Source organism: Ovis canadensis, chromosome 10 (genome assembly GCF_042477335.2).
Source record: "Ovis canadensis isolate MfBH-ARS-UI-01 breed Bighorn chromosome 10, ARS-UI_OviCan_v2, whole genome shotgun sequence".
Classification (NCBI taxonomy): Eukaryota; Metazoa; Chordata; class Mammalia; order Artiodactyla; family Bovidae; genus Ovis; species Ovis canadensis.
Genome location: NC_091254.1, coordinates 43,106,136 through 43,122,911, shown reverse-complemented (window position 1 = coordinate 43,122,911; position 16,776 = coordinate 43,106,136). Strand labels below are relative to the sequence as shown.

General features: G+C 38.9%; 1 protein-coding gene across 5 annotated transcripts in view; it reads left to right on the top strand.

Annotated features, from left to right (window-relative positions):
• Window positions 1-16,776, top strand: part of FRY (FRY microtubule binding protein) — a 438,786-nt gene that overhangs the window by 329,896 nt on the left and 92,114 nt on the right. For all 5 annotated transcript variants that reach the window (XM_069601592.1, XM_069601589.1, XM_069601588.1 and 2 more), the window contains 10 exons: window positions 1,362-1,544; window positions 3,846-3,932; window positions 7,225-7,484; window positions 7,957-8,146; window positions 9,071-9,195; window positions 11,522-11,579; window positions 12,449-12,540; window positions 13,172-13,344; window positions 14,457-14,617; window positions 16,536-16,646. In XM_069601592.1, the coding sequence (XP_069457693.1) occupies window positions 1,362-1,544; window positions 3,846-3,932; window positions 7,225-7,484; window positions 7,957-8,146; window positions 9,071-9,195; window positions 11,522-11,579; window positions 12,449-12,540; window positions 13,172-13,344; window positions 14,457-14,617; window positions 16,536-16,646 (1,440 nt within the window). The remainder of the gene's footprint in view (window positions 1-1,361; window positions 1,545-3,845; window positions 3,933-7,224; window positions 7,485-7,956; window positions 8,147-9,070; window positions 9,196-11,521; window positions 11,580-12,448; window positions 12,541-13,171; window positions 13,345-14,456; window positions 14,618-16,535; window positions 16,647-16,776) is intronic.

Here is a 16,776-nt window from a genome sequence, read left to right as displayed (position 1 = left end):
TGGATATGTATCTAGATATGCATATGGATCCAGAGCTGAATGTGGATGTGAATTAGCATTGAGAACTGGATATGAATGTGTGTATGGGTCCAGATATGGATATGAATCTAGAGCAGATATGAATATGGATATTGGTATGAGTCTAAGGCATATGAATATAGAGGTGGAGTGGATTATGGAGGTAGACATGGATATGAATCTAGAGCAGATATGGGTATGAGTCTAAGGCATATGAATATAAGTATAAACATGGAGTTAGATGTGCATTATGGAGGCTGATGTGGATATGAATCTAAAGCATATACGGGTATAGCTATGAATATGGATGTAGGGTTAGATGTGGGTGTGGATATATAAAAGTTAGCTGCCCACCAGTTTCTTTTGTCCCTAGTCAGCCACAAATTAGTTGCTTTCTCCACTATCCAGAGAAGAAAGTAGTCTTGTGGTTTCTTTATTCTTTCATGCCTCAAACCTGAATGGTAAAAAAAAATAACGATACCGTGTTGGAGAGCATTCCTCATTTACACTGAGGAGGAGTGTAATCGGAGGAGAACCCAGGCAGCATGACTTGGCACTGGCAGTGAGCCCATAGAGGAACTGCCTGGCTGCAGAAGAGCTTAACTGAGGGTCTGCGGAATGTCAAGGCTCAGGAAGTATGAGAATATTTAGAACCCAGATGGGCTGGCCTCAGAGAGCAGGTTCAGGGCATTTTCCATCCTTGTGTCCTACATTCGCCAAAAGATGACAAGGAGGAAAACAAGGGTTGCATATGTTTATAAAAGGAAGCTGGAAATGAAGGCAGAATCTGCCCCGTTGTCTGCTTGCTCTTGTTTTATTTATTTATTTTTCTTCTTGCTCTTGCTTTAGACTCACTCAGTCTGGGAACTTTCAGAACCCTTCTACTTAACGTGCAAAACCCAGATTAAAAACTAACATGAAAACAGGTCACCAAATCTGATTAGAAAGTCAACGTTTGAAACTTCAGTTTAGTAGTAACTAAAATAGAGAAATCGCTATAGAGAATTTAAGTAAAATCAAATTAGGTCACTTTAAATATATAGGGTCATCTCCAATGGTGTGGATGGAAGTGGTTTTTATTCTTACTAATAGTCTTTGAAAAGGTATTCGTTTTTAGAACCACCAGAGGGTTGATGATATTCCAAAGTAGTAAGTGGTCTGAAAACAAAAAGGGATCTGTGATATTTCATGAATAATAATGAATTCATAGACATGTCTGGTTCTAAGCCAGTGTAATTTATGTCAGTATTACGAGGTCAAATGTGCCAAACATACATAGACGAGTGACGACTTCTTCCACTGTTGTTTTTCTGAACATAGAATTTTTTTTCATTGCGTGACAGCTAATTGCCAATGGCTCCAGCCACCGAATCCAGTCGGAGCGAGGTCCCCACTGCAGTGTACTCCATGCTGTGGAAGGTTTTGCCCTGGTTTTACTCTGCAGTTTCCAGGTGGCCACACGCAAACTGTCTGTTTTAATACTCAAGGAAATTCGAGCTTTATTTGTTGCTCTGGGTCAGCCTGAGGTATGGATTGTTTTTCTGAATTTTCCAATTCATATCTTTCAACAGTTTCAAAGTTTAAAAACTGTAAAGAATACATTACTATTTTATGTACTTTCATGTCACATGATGTCAACAAAAAATTTTTGAAAGAGGGTGGGTTTTTAATTGTGAAATCGTACTCTTGATCTGCAGGAACTAAGTTATATATTCTGTGGGCAATAGAATAGACCATTCCTGATTTTCTACATGATGATGCTTTGGGAAGGAGTGAATCTTATGATTCAGTAACAGAACATTTTCTTTCATAATGTTCAGTGCACGTAGAATTAAGAAGTTGTTGTTACATTTATAGTAGAGAATGAACTTGAGAAAACAATGCATTCCATTTAGAATGAGCAAAGTATCAAACATTCTAGCTTACTGAAAGTTGTTTAGTCTCAATAGTGGTACAAAAATGGCATCACAAGAAAACATGTCCTCTTGAGACAAGAGAAATGAGCTGATTAATTAATTAATTAATGATTGTCTCCAGCTAGTCTTCCGCACTTGGTCAAGTGCTGTACACCCTTGTTTAGGTTAAGAGGTAAGGTTAAGGCACAGGTGGTCAAACCCTATCCATAAGTTGATGAAAGAAGGACATACTTCACATGCTTATTTAGAAAAATGCTACTTTCCATTTTCTTGTTTTTAATCACTAATCTTGGTTTTATGATCCTCCTCAAAATGATCATTGTGTTTACAAAATATTTTCAAATGTATCCCAGTCCTTTCTGCTCACATTTCTACAGCAAGCTTTCTGATGTGTTTTAGGACATCTCTGGGATCTAGTGAATGGATCTCTTAGGACACGGTATATTTTGATAAACCTTCATTAAGTCTCTATAGTAGTAATGATAATTATTATTGTGAGGCTAATAATTACCTGAGAATAACCTCAGGTATAACCTCACAGGAACCTGAGAATCAATACTGTTTTTGTTCCCATTGCACATATTCTTAGAGTGAGGTTTAGGGAGGTTAAATGCCATACCTAGAATCAACAGCTAGGCTGTGGCAGAGCTAGAATTGAAAACCATATTTATATATGCCTCTAAAGCCCAGGTTCTTTGCTACTTCAACAAGCTGTGTTAAGTATGCTTCTCATACGGTACTTTCTTTAACCAGCCACAGCTGGTCTTTTTCGGTAAATTTTTTTATTGAGATACAAGCAACATACATTATTTGTTTCAAGTGTACAGCATTCCATAGTTGTTTATCTTGTAAAACGTTCACCACAACAAGTAATTAATATCCATCACCACTCATGGCTACAGGATTTTTTTTCTTTTTTGTGGTAACTTTTAAGATCTGCTCTCTTAGCAACTTTTAAATTTGCAATATGGTATTGTTAACTGTAGTTGCCATGCTGTATATTACATCTGTGTGACTTGTTGGTTTTATAGCCAGAAGTTTATACCTCTTTTATTCCTTTGCCCATTTTGCCACCCCTCCCCCAACCCCTGGGAACCAATTAATCTGTTCTCTGTATCCGTTTTTTTGTTTGTTTTTTTTTCAGCCACAACTTTTTTGAAATCATTCTCATTCATACGCAAGTATGAATGAGGAATGAGGACATTCCAAGTAAGGACATTCCGAAGCTTTCCTATAAGGGTTCTAAGTAAATGATTTCATGTTCCTGAGCCTCTCTATATTAAAGAATGGCAAAGATACACACGTTCATGTGTATAAGTACTATTCATGTAGAAGAATTTCCTGTAAGATGCTTTCTCTTGTGCTTTTTTTCCAGTTTGCTTCTTTTACCAAACAGCTGTGCCCAACATAGGGACCACAGAGAGGGTGCGGTCAGTCTCCAGTGCACTTTCTTTGGGACTGAAATTCAATCACAATCAACAGTTAATGTTATTTTAGCAGATCAGTGACTTAAGTATGTAGCCTTATCATGGTCTGGCAAAGCATACTCTTGTGGCATTTGCATTCCTGAAAATTAATGATGACCTGAACACTTTAGTGAATAAGGTGTGATCCTAAGGTTTAGATTCCAGTTTCAGTAAGTGTATGTACATGAGTTTTTGAAATTGAAATGTCTTTTCAGTACAAGGTCAAATTGGCGCTCTAATTTTCTTCCACTGAAGCTTGTAAGACTAAACTCAGAACCACAGGGAGTTTTACCCACTACCTTTCGCACCTCGGCACTCACTTTTCTTTGAGAAAACCCTTATCACTACCTTGCAAGCTCTTCTGCTGCCTGTGCTGGACAAAGGCGGTGGGGAGGGTGGAAGGGCTCATTTTCCCACGGAGAGTAATCGCCTCCCTTCTTTTCAGGACGATGACAGACCTATGATTGATGTCATGGATCAGCTGAGTTCTTCCATCCTCGAAAGTTTTATTCATGTAGCAGTTTCGGATTCAGTAAGTACACATTTGATCCTGCTTGCTGATAATCCTTAAGTATAAGTTCTGGGCCTCTCTGGAAAAGAGATACGGAGAAAAAAAACCATGTAGAAGAATTCTGGGGGTTTATGTCAGGTTAATAAGCTGACACAGATGTGCTTAGGAAAACAAGACTTAGTTTTTTAGATACTAGTTCTGGAGACCTTCAGATAAATTTAAAAGAAAATTTGTGAGACTTCCCTCATGGTCCAGTGGCTAAGACTCTGCATTCCCAGTGCAGGGGGCACAGGTTGGATCAGGGAATTAGATACCACATGCTGCAGCTAAACCCTGGTGCAGCCAAATAAATAAAAACATTATTTAAAACAGAATTTGAGTCTGAGGAAGATAGATAAAAATTTTGCAAATTGAAACTTCAGAAATTGCTCAGGATCCTTTAAAAAAATTTATTGGTTTTATTTATTACTCTTAAAGCTCTATATAGCTTATATTAATGTGGTGCTTTACAATTTACAAGATGCTTTCACAGTTATTCTCTTTTTTGAATAGAAAATGATGAGGCTGTAGTTACATAGTATGTAGTTACATAGTATGTTAGGGCCTGAACTTGACCATATCTGGAGTCTGAGCATAATAGAGCTTGACACAAGCTGCTACACAAATACATTCTTTGTCTTATTTTATTTTTTTAAATTAATTCTTATTGGACAGTCTTTGTTTTAAAACTCATATTGGCAACTTTTTAATTTCTGATCAAGTAGAAGGGAAATTGAAATGGATTTTAATTACTTGATTTAAAAAAATCATTATAGCACAGTAATGAGACTTGGATTGATTTTAGCTAAATGACTGAAGGGAGGCAGAGCAGATCTGTAGAACTGACATTGTTGATGCCCCTTGTGTATTCCAGGCAAATAATTATAAATGAAAAGAAGCATATTTGACAAAGAGCTATAAATAAATTTGTGAGCTTTTCTGCGATTGAACAGAGGTCCCTATTTTTAGCAGCCCTATTCTTGCTTGTGGTTGTAATGTTAACAGTAATTACTGAAATTAGTGGAATTACTAAAACTATTAGCCAAGCAATCAAACCTTAACAGTAATACTGAATAGTGCTACCTCCCTGGTGGCTCAGTGGTAAATAACTGCCTACAGTGCAGGAGACCTGCGTTTGATCCCTTGGCTGGGAAGACCCCCTGGAGAAGGAAATGGTAGCCCACTCCAGTATTCTTGCCTGGAGAATCCCATGGACAGAGGAGCCTGGCAAGCTACAGTCCATGGGTTCACACACAGTCAGACACAACTTAGGGACTAAACAACAACCACCACCACCTCTTCGTTTAGAAATTCAGATTGCTTTTACACTAAATAAGACCATCAGGTGTAATTGTTTTATATACTTACCTTATTTCCCTTCAGATCATATTCTGTTCACATGATTTTGTTCTGTGTTTATCAGAATCTAAATCTTGAGCCAGGGTGACCAGGTCAGCAGGGATGCATGTAAGAAGATGCACAGAAAGGGGAGTAGAGGCATGGGGGTAAACAGCGCCTGCTCTGTGCAAGGGTTTGACATCCCTTATCTCATGTCATTTACTTAAAAACCTAGGTGAGGTCAGCACTGCCATTTCCAGGTCATAAATTAAGCAGACAGAGGCTCTGGGGGGTTCAGAGATGTTCCCTGGGCACTGGCATTGGGCAGAGCCAGCGTTGGAGCCTTAAGTCTCGGGCTCTGAAGCTGCAGCTGTGCCTCTTCGGCCCGTTAACCATGGAGGCCACTGGGCCACCCCTCTGCTCCATGGGAACTCAGAGACCCTGCAGGTAAAATGGAGCACTTTATGTGCCCAACAGATATAATAGCAATTCTATCTCGTGGCCCAGCAGCTAGATTATTTGAAACTTTCCTCAAGTTTGATAGTCTGGACTTAAAAGAGAATGAAATACATGAAACTGTGTGTTATCAATATGTAAATATATATCTATATGTATAGATATTAAATATAGATACAGGTATCTTTTTGGCACTAGTGGTAAAGAACCCACCTGCCAATGCAGGAGACATCAGAGACACCGGTTCGATCCCTGGGTTGGGAAGATCCCCAGGAGAAGGAAATGACAACCCACTCTAGTATTCTTGCCTGGAGAATCCTAGGCTAGAGGAGGAGGAGCCTGGTGGGTCCACAGAGTTGCACAGAGTCAGACAGGACCGAAGTGCTTTGCATGCACATAGCATGCATCTTTCAAAGGGTTTTAGAATGTATTCTGGCTTGACATCATAGGACAAAAATAAGTAGGTATCTTAACCTCAAAAAAGCGTCAGTAAAATGCCCTTCATAAAAGGGATTACATGTAGCCATATCCCTAAGCTATAGGGAAGGTATTTCAGTCCAAGTAAAGACTCTTGAGAATCCCTTGGACTGCAGGGGGATCCAACCAGTCCATCCTAAAGGAAATCAGTCCTGAATATTCATTGGAAAGACTGATGTTGAAGCTGAAACTCCAATACTTTGGCCACCTGATGTGAAGAGCTAACTCATTTGAAAAGACCCTGGTGCTGGGAAAGATTGAGGGCTGGAGGAGAAGGCGACGACAGAGGATGAGATGGTGGATGGCATCACCGACTCAATGGACATGAGTTTGGGTAAACTCTGGGAGTTGGTGATGGACAGGGAGGCCTGGGGTGCTGCTGTCCACAGGGTCACAAAGAGTCAGACACAACTGAGCTGACTGACTGAAAGGTAAACAAAAATCATGGCTTAAAAAAAAAAAAAACTAATTACAAGGACTTACCTGTGGTCCAGTGGTCAGAACTCTTGAATTTCCGCTGCAGGGCACACAGGTTCAATCCCTGGTTGAGGAGCTAAGATTCCACATCCTGCAGGGCACAGCAAAAAAAAAACAAAAACCAAAACCAAAAACCCTAATTACAGAGGAAATAACACACAAATCTCAGAGATTAGTAGCTTTTCAGAAATGTAAATTGGCACATCTGTGGTTGAGTTTAACTAATGTCGTATATTTGCTTGACAAGTATTTAGTGGTCAGCTCCTGGGTACTAGTGTGCAGAGCTCTGTGACATTGAAACATCATTTCTGCTATCCACAGCCTCACGTAGGAATGACCACGACTGCAAGCCCAGGTCTGGCATGGTGGAGTGGGGTGGGCATGGAAGGGGTGTTTGAGATTCCAAGCTGGGCCCGTGGCAGAGGTGGACGGGCAAAGCACTGTGGAGGAAGAGGCACTGGGCCACGGCCAGGACACAGACCTTGCGGCTCAGCATCGCGTCATAGCCTGCTTCTTGCACCTGCAGGCGACCCTGCCCTTGACCCACAGTGTGGACCTGCAGTGGCTGGTGGAGTGGAGTGCTGTCCTGGTCAACAGCCATTACGACGTGAAGAGCCCTTCCCACGTCTGGATTTTCGCCCAGTCTGTCAAGGATCCCTGGGTGCTCTGCCTCTTCAGCTTCCTCCGGCAAGAGAACCTGCCCAAGCACTGCCCCACTGCCCTCAGCTATGCCTGGCCCTACGCCTTCACGCGGCTGCAGTCTGTGATGCCCCTGGTGGACCCGAAGTAAGGGGCCCCTATGCTTCCCTCTGTTCTGCTTGTTTTACCGTAATTTCCCCCTTTTACGTTTTATATTAGAGATCAGGATAGACTCCTCTAGCTTCTAACAGGGCTTCCTATGTGGCGCTTAGTGGTTAGGAGCCCCACTGCCAATGTAGGAGTTTCTGAACATCCTACTACAGAATTCTTAGTCTTAAGTAAAAACAGGTTAAAAGTTCATGTCTGGAGTTAGTTTTTTCCCTCCCTTAATCATCAGTGTGATTATCTGACTATAGAATCTCTGCCTCTTACTGGTTGAAAGGGTAGTAAGTTCTATTCAACTCTCTAACCAATAGAGACGTTCCCTGTCCAGACAGACAGTCCTGGACAGGTAATTGTTCAACTCACTTGGGGCCCTTCCCAGCATCTTTGTTGAATAAGTGATACCTTAAAATCCAGAACTTAGTTTTCCCTCTTGTTTTCAACTCCATATTTCTAGTAGCCCAATTAATGCCAAGAAAACCAGCACGGCCGGCAGCGGAGACAACTACGTTACGTTGTGGAGAAATTACCTTATTCTTTGCTTTGGAGTTGCAAAACCCAGTATTATGAGCCCAGGACACTTACGAGCTTCCACTCCAGAAATAATGGCCACGACACCTGATGGTACAGTGAGCTACGATAACAAGGTGACATGACATGCTTCAGAAGAATTATTCTGTAAGGTTTTTTTTTAGCTTGTTTGTCTAGAGTTCACAGTGCACATTGCACTGTGCCTGCCATCTGGAGTATATGGGATCAGATTTTTCATCCTATACATTTCTAAATTCCATTGAGCGTGTGTGTGAATAATTTAGTATTCCTCCCCTGACAGTTGGGAAACTGAAAATAAAGGGAAGTTAAGAAACTTGCTGAAAACCGTAGAGGGACTTGTATTTACCAGTGCCCTGACGTTTGGTGCCCCACATACCACATTGCTCTCACGCCTCAGCGAGTATTCACCTTTAAACTGGGTCTTGATTAAATTATCTTGTTAAAGATGGTTTTGTGGATTTACATAATTGTTTTTTCAATTAATTGATTTTAATTAGAGGGTAATTACTTGACAGTATTGTGATGGTTTTGGTCATACGTCAACATGAATTGGCCACAAGTGTACATGTGTCCTCCCCCCATCCTGAACGCCCCTCCCACCTCCCTCCCCACCCTGTCCCTCTGGGTTGTCACAGAGCTCCGACTTTGGGTGCCCTATGTCATGCACTGAACTTGCACTGGTCATCTGTTTCACATATGGTAATGTACATGTTTCAATGCTGAGATCCCCTGTGGCTCAGTGGTTAAAAAAAAATAGTTTTGTTGGTGTTTTTGTTTTTTTTTAAAGAAGACTGTTATAATCAGAATGTTCTTTAGATTTTGTGTTCCAGGTGAAAATTGCATTCATTGTGTTGTTTTTAAATTTTCGTGTTTTTCTTTTTTTTTTTTTCCTGAAATGATGGCAGTGCCTTGGGATGTGGTTCAGTACTTGAAAACTGTTATAATGGAATCATCATTTGGTTAAAGGAAGCCTCAGTTGTCATGTTACCTCTTTTTCACTTTTCATCAACTTGTTTCAGGCCATAGGCACCCCGTCGGTGGGCGTTCTGTTAAAGCAGTTGGTGCCTTTGATGAGACTTGAGGGCATTGAGATCACAGAGTCCTTAGTTTTAGGATTTGGAAGGACAAATTCCCTTGTCTTCAGGTACGGTAATCTTGTTCTGAATTTGTATATACTCCTGCTCTCATAGTTACTGCTTCTAATTCAAGTTTGAGTTTGCGTGTTGGTGTGTGCCTGGAGAGGGTGCAGGCTTCGCACGGTTCCCTCTATGTCCTTGTGGGTTTTCATGCATGTGACATTGCGATTGCCTCAAATTTCACTTTCAGTCATTGCAACTCTGATTTTACCTTTCAAATGTTCTCTCACATACAGGCTTTGTTTTAGGTAACTTTAAATGAAGTCAGTGTCAGTCCCCAGTTAGCTAGACTGTTCAGAGGCCGTAACATCAAAATAGTGAGTCTGCTCATCAGCCACTCATACAACAGACTCTCAAAGGTTGATCATCGACAGAATATTTTCAGGGGTGTCTGTGACATGTCACACATGCTAGTCTTTCTATAAGATGATGTGTCTGCCTTAAGAGAACAGCTATGTCTCACTGTCTGGATTCCTCTAATCCAATAACCATTTCATCTGAGGCAGTGTCAAAGCATTTTCAAAGAATCCTCATAAAATGTTAGTTTAGGCTGCCTCTCATAATTTTATTTGGCCATAAAAGCCTATAAGGACAAAAAAAATCTTATTTTTTGATGTACACAGAAAATGGAAAGCTCCAAGCATCTGTGAGAAATTTATTGGAAAACTAAAGATTAACGAGCCATTTTAGAAGTGACTAAAAAATATGTTAAGTATAGACTCAGATTTTATCCTTTAAAAATGTAACTGAGTACTGACTACTTGAGTGCTAGTTAACCAGTGTTTTACTACTTATTGATTGATTAGTTAAGACAAGGCATCATATAGAAATACTACAAGAGGATAGTAAAAACCTAATGTCTTTCTCAAAGAACCTAAGGCTCTTTTGCACATCTTACCCTCTCAGTTTTCCTAGGGACAGGGAAGATGATGCAATTTACCAGCCACCTGCATGCAGAAAAATTAATGTCTCAGTGCCCTCACTGGTAAAATTGTTACAATAAATAAAAATAAATTATATCTCTCTAATTTAAAAAAACTGGTATAATTATAGAATCTATCTTACAGATTTATTGAGGGCATTAAATGTAAAAGTGTACATAGTAAATATTTCTTTTTTTTTTTTTTTAGTTTTTTATTTTTTAAATTTTAAAATCTTTAATTCTTACATGCATTCCCAAACATGAACCCCCCTCCCACCTCCCTCCCCATAACATCTTTCTGGGTCATCCCCATGCACCAGCCCCAAGCATGCTGCATCCTGCGTCAGACATAGACTGGCGATTCAATTCACATGATAGTATACATGTTATATTTCATAAAGGATTGCTATTAGATGAGGAGACTATTAGTGTCATTTAGTAACACTGACACTATTAGTATTATTTCCATTTCTTTGATGGAGAAATTCTAGCATCTGTATTGGAGGAATCTGGAATGAGATGCAGGATTTCTGTTTGCCCAGAGAGAATGCCTTAGTTTACCTTCCCCCTGTGTTTAATAATAGTACAAAATATTCTGCCAGAAAATACAAGATTTTTCAAACATGGAGCAGATTATGGACAAAGTACCTAGCCACAGGCTAGACCTCCTAATGCTGACTGTCATGACAAAGCAGTTCAGAAGTTAGTTTCTAAAGACAACAGCTGATTAGTGGGTATAAAGCTGAGAATTTGATCAAATGGGAATAGATGGAAGTATATACATGTAATATCAGACATGTATCGATATAAAAAAATTTGTTTACTTTTACTACACCAGAGAAAAGGTTTTGATGAGAACCTCAATATCGAAATACTTGCCAAAATGTGCATTCATCATCTAGCTCAAATAAAAGAATTTATCTCTGAAATTCCAAAAAGACTTCATTTTAAAATGAACTCTTAAGACAGTCCCCTGAGCACAGATTCCAAAAGTGGCACCATAGTCATCGCATCTGTTTCTTTTGCTCTAATTGAATTAAAATTTTTATGAATCTTCATTCCCACAGCCTGTGAGAAAGTGCTTTGAATTTAGTAAACACAAAATACTGTTGACTTAATTGTTCAGGTAGGGGTTTTTGCCATAGAGTCTCCAGCATATTAAAATCAAGTCAACAAATGTATAGTGAGTCCAAATTATGCACATAGCACTAGGGTAAGACTGGTTATACAAAGTGCCGGCCGCTGCCCGTTTCTAGTTCATCACATGACAGGGAAATGGAAAGGCAGGGAAGATTTTGATGTAAGAAGCAAAGTTTAAAAAGCAGATTTTGGGGTGTTGAATGGCTATACATTGGGACAAAGTTGGTGTCAATTAATAATGAACTCTAAATGCTGACCTTTTTCATTCATAGAGAATTGGTAGAAGAACTTCATCCGTTAATGAAAGAGGCTCTGGAACGAAGGCCAGAGGTAAGATATTGAATTTGAATAATTAATGCCTTGGTTTATCTGGACAGTAGTGTGATTTTAAACCATACCCAGTGGTTTGCTATCAACCGTACGAACATATTAACATGCTTTTAACAATGAATCTTGGTATTTTAATGTTGGTTATTTTCATTATTTCTTTGAGTATTTAGTATAATCTGGGTCCAACTTTAAAAGATTTTAAGTCCTAAGCTTGTGAAAGGAAAGGAACCTAAATAATCATGTGTATGTTAAGATATTATAGTCTTTTTGCAAAAGTTTTGAGTTAAGGTTGAATATTGGTTTGTAGAAAGTTTTTTTTTTTTACAAGGAGCTGAGAAACCAGGACCATTGTTTGTTTCCTCTAGTGTATAAAGCTCTTTCTGCAACATTATCTTCGCTGAAGTGAACTCTGAAAAGGATAAACTTATAATGCAGCAGAATAAGAAATTAAACAGAGTAAGACTAAAAGAGAAGCTTTCCCATGTAGTAGATAAGATACAAGAAGTAGCGGAAGCCCGGCAGTTTGAGCAAGAACAGTGTTACCAGATTTGGTGCAACTATTAGTGTTCACAGTGTTTTTCCACTTTTTTCTGATGCTTTAGTTTTTCAGCAGTGTCTGCGAGCCTCCAGGAAATGAGGCTTGTTGACTCTCAACATTTCCCGCTCAGATATTTACTGACCCACTTGTGATCTGTTTCTCTATAGCTTGTGATAACAAGCATTTCTCTAAGGATTAGGTAGGAAAAAAGTACTTTTTTGTCTTTTGTGTTTAGAAAGTTAAAAATGGCTAGATTACATCTTTCTTTTTTAAAGCAGAGTTGACATTATTGTGTCCACATTTATAAGTGATATTACCTCTTCCTAAACAGAACAAAAAACGCCGAGAACGGCGAGACTTGTTAAGGCTACAGCTGCTTCGAATTTTTGAACTTCTGGCTGATGCTGGGGTCATAAGTGACAGGTAGGAGGGAAATTATACTGAATTGAACTCTGCTCATTAAACCGATGTGTTTGCCCGTTTTGTTTTGTTTTTTTCCTTTCTCTTTTCTTTTTTTCTTATTTTTATTGAGGTATAGGTGATTTACAATGTTGTTAATTCCTATTGTATAGTGAAGTGATTTGGTTATATATACACACACACACATACATTCTTTTTTTAATATTATTTTCCATTATGGTTTATCAAAGGATTTTTTTGGAGGATAATTGCTTTACAATGTTGTGTTAGTTTCTGCTATATAATGAAGTGAATCAGCTATACTATACATATACCCTTCCCTCTTGAGCCTCCCACCCCTCCCACATCCCATCCGTCTGTCATCAGAGGACCAAGCTCAGCTCCCTGTGCTCTACAGCAGCTTCCCACTAGCTGTTCTTTATTTTATTTATATATATATACGCACACACACTCACGACCTTTAACTTTTACTTAGAAAAGTGCAAAAGAGCTTGTTTTTTTTCATATACACTGCATATACATCAAGAACAAATTAAGTGTGTGAGTTCTGACAGTGAACCTTATTTTCTGTGAAGCATATACTACTTTGACATCAAGACTAATCATCTGAAAGTTTCATTTCCTTTTGTTCCAGCACCAATGGAGCCTTAGAACGGGACACTTTAGCCCTGGGAGCTTTGTTCTTAGAATACGTGGACCTGACCCGCATGCTCTTAGAAGCCGAAAATGATAAAGAAGTGGAAATTCTTAAAGATATCCGGGCACATTTTAGTGCCATGGTTGCCAACTTGATTCAGCGTGTTCCAGGTACAGTGATGCATCACTGCAGATTACCTTTCACGCTTGAAGTGTCATTTGTGGTCCTCATTGCTGTTTTCCTCTTTGAACCTACTGACCTGTGTGCAGGTCTGGGATGGGTTCATTTATTTGTTTGGAAATACTTGAAGATACGCTTGAACAGATTGTGGGCATGCAGCACTGAGTTGGAAGAGGAACAATAGGAATTGCATTTGGCTTTGTGCTCATGATTATTTCTATTCTTTGTTTTGGTTCCCATCTGAAAATGAACCTGTGTGATTTCTATAGGAAGAAAGTGATTCAAAGGGAACATTCACAGAGGCTTCATTTTTTTTCATTCTCACTTTGCTCATCTGTGAACATATAATCTCAGCAATATTTCTGCTCTTGATTCTATCCGATCCACACATATAGAATTCTATATATGTTAATATATTACATTATTATTATATTAATATTATAATTATAATAATATGATTATATTATGTTTTTTTTTTCATAGAACAAATTGGGTTTAAAGCATTTTTATCTAATAGAACCAAAAGAGAATAAAAATAGTTTGGTATAAAAATAGATTACTGTAATTAAAATTTTGTGACATAATTATAAAAAGCTGAAAGTCATCTGTTCTTCTTTTTCATTATGATTTAACATTATGATGTTGTAAAACTTTATTACCAATTCTCCTCACTTTTCATGACCCTAAATTACGATTTAACTTCCTCAGTTAAGGAATTTTTGTTTGAAATAGACAGTCTATACATAGTATTTTAGAGTTCTTCCTAAAGACACAGCAGCAGTTAAGAGAACATTTAATATGTAAGGAGTAGCTGAGTGGAAGGTGTTGCAGTTTTTCTAGACATTACTTAGAAAACAGTGTCTAGGAATCCATTTTCTGTTTTCCTGCTCTGAGACAAGATGCTGTTGACTGACACATTAGGAGAGGAAAGAAAAATAGGCTTGACTTTTTAAATCCATGTTTCATTACCTAAAGAAATCTTGAGTTAGAAAATGAAATTGCTCCTTTCCCCAAAACTTAGGAATCATGCATAATAGCAATGTCAAATGTATTCACTGTATTTTTCAGTATAGTAGACTCTTAGCCTGTGTTTTCTCTCTAGTTCACCACCGAAGATTTCTCTTCCCCCAGCAAAGCCTGAGGCATCATCTTTTCATCTTATTTAGCCAGTGGGCAGGACCCTTCAGCATTATGTTCACTCCCTTGGATCGTTACAGTGACAGAAATCATCAGATTACAAGATACCAGTATTGTGCGTTAAAGGTAGGTCACCTTTGCCTCATGAACGACTTGTCAGATTGATGATCTCTTTCCTTAAACAACCATGCCTTACATAAGGGTAAAATAAATAATATGGTATGACACGATAAAATACAAACACACATGCAAAAAAATCCAGTATATACACCTGTATAAATACATAGCCTCACTCTATACATTCTGAAATATCTGCACGTGAACAAATTAGAGATCTCTGTATAATCATGTAAGTATTCCAATCTTGCTCATAATTTCAAAATGCGGAACTTTTCCAAGGTTCCATTTTTATCTAAAGATTTCTACTGTATGAAAACCTTAGCTTTTGCTTATTTTCCCCTGATAGCTCAGTCAGTAAAGAATTTGCCTGCAATGCAGAAGACCCTGGTTCAATTCCTGGGTCGGGAAGATCTGCTGGTGAAGGGATAGGCTACCCACTCCAGTATTCTTGGGCTTCCCTTGTGGCTCAGCTGGTAAAGAATTTGCCTGCAATGTGGGAGACATAGGTTCGATCCCTGGGCTGGGAAGATCCCCCTGGAGAAGGGAATGGCTACCCACTCCAGTATTCTGGCCTGGAGAATTTATAGTCCATGGGGTTGCAAAGAGCTGGACATAACTGAGTGACTTTCACTTTAAGTAGCTGCCTTGCCAGTTAACTTCCAGCTTAAAATGTATATGGATATAGATACATATCCTCATGTTCAAAACCTGTGAAGGGCTGCATTCTCTTTTTAATCTCCTTCCATCCTAGAAGACTCACAGAAATAAGCTTCTATACTACCAGGACTGTTGAAAATTTTCAGAACCATGATTCCTTACAGCTTAATTTCCTTTAGAAAACTAATTGTATGTTGACTGTGTCATACATATCAGAAGTTGCTAACTGTCAAATTCACCTTTGCCTCAGTGGAGCTAATATAAGCCATGGCCCTGACAGTCATTTGGACCTATTGATTAGAGAGGACCTATTGATCAAGATCTTCCCTCCTCTGGATGGCTGAGTCCCTTTGCTATCTACCCGAAACTATCACAACATTGTTAATTGACTAGCTTAATATAAAATAAAAAGTTTTCATTAAAAAAAAAGATCTTACCTTTTGCTTTACCTCAAAGGAACTAAAGTTTATATTCTTCATTTTCTTTATGATATCTATGATTAAAATCATAGTTATCTATTTCCACATTTTTCATACTTGCCAATTTAGTGCATTAGTCAAATATTTGTTAAGTTTCTGAGTTCAGTGTATTAGTCAAATATTTGCCATCAAAACAAAATTTGAAAAGCTGTATTTATCATAAGCAGAATTCATTCACTTGAAATCACTGAAGGTAAGCTTATTTTAAATCCTGTGAAATGGTCATTTTGTTTTGAATCTCTCAGCCATACACTATAAAGATTTATTATAAAAGTACATATCTACAAAGTTCAATTTATGGGTTTTGACTGTTGTAAAAAGAGACAAAATTGGCAATCTGGCATTTTTTTTTTATTGAATCTACTAAGGAATACTTTAAAATCTTGTAGACATAACTGCTTTAAAAGCTGCTGCTGCTGCTGCTAAGTCACTTCAGTCGTGTCCGACTCTGCGCAACCCTATAGATGGCAGCCCACCAGGCTCCCCCGTCCCTGGGATTCTCCAGGCAAGAACACTGGAGTGGGTTGCCATTTCCTTCTCCAATGCATGAAAGTGGAAAGTGAAAGTGAAGTCGCTCAGTCATGTCTGACTCCTAGCGACCCCATGGACCGCAGCCCACCAGGCTCCTCCGTCTATGGGATTTTCCAGGCAAGAGTACTGGAGTGGGTTGGCATTGCTCTAAAAGACCCTTGTCATTTATAAATCTGGTAGTATGTGTTTTAAAGTCAATTGCGTATCATTCAGTCGTGCAGGACTCACTTGGAGGTTGTGTTCTGTTTTGTTTTCAGGCAATGTCAGCAGTGTTGTGCTGTGGCCCGGTGTTTGACAACGTGGGCCTTTCCCCAGATGGCTACCTATACAAGTGGCTTGACAACATTCTGGCTTGTCAAGATTTACGAGTAAGTACTAGCCAAAAATACATTGTTCTAAATGTCTTGATTGTTTTGTCTTGGTTCAGTTGGTACTAACACGTCTAAGCAGTGTTCACAACACAGTCTCTTCACACGTTAGCCACAGAAGTGTAGGCTT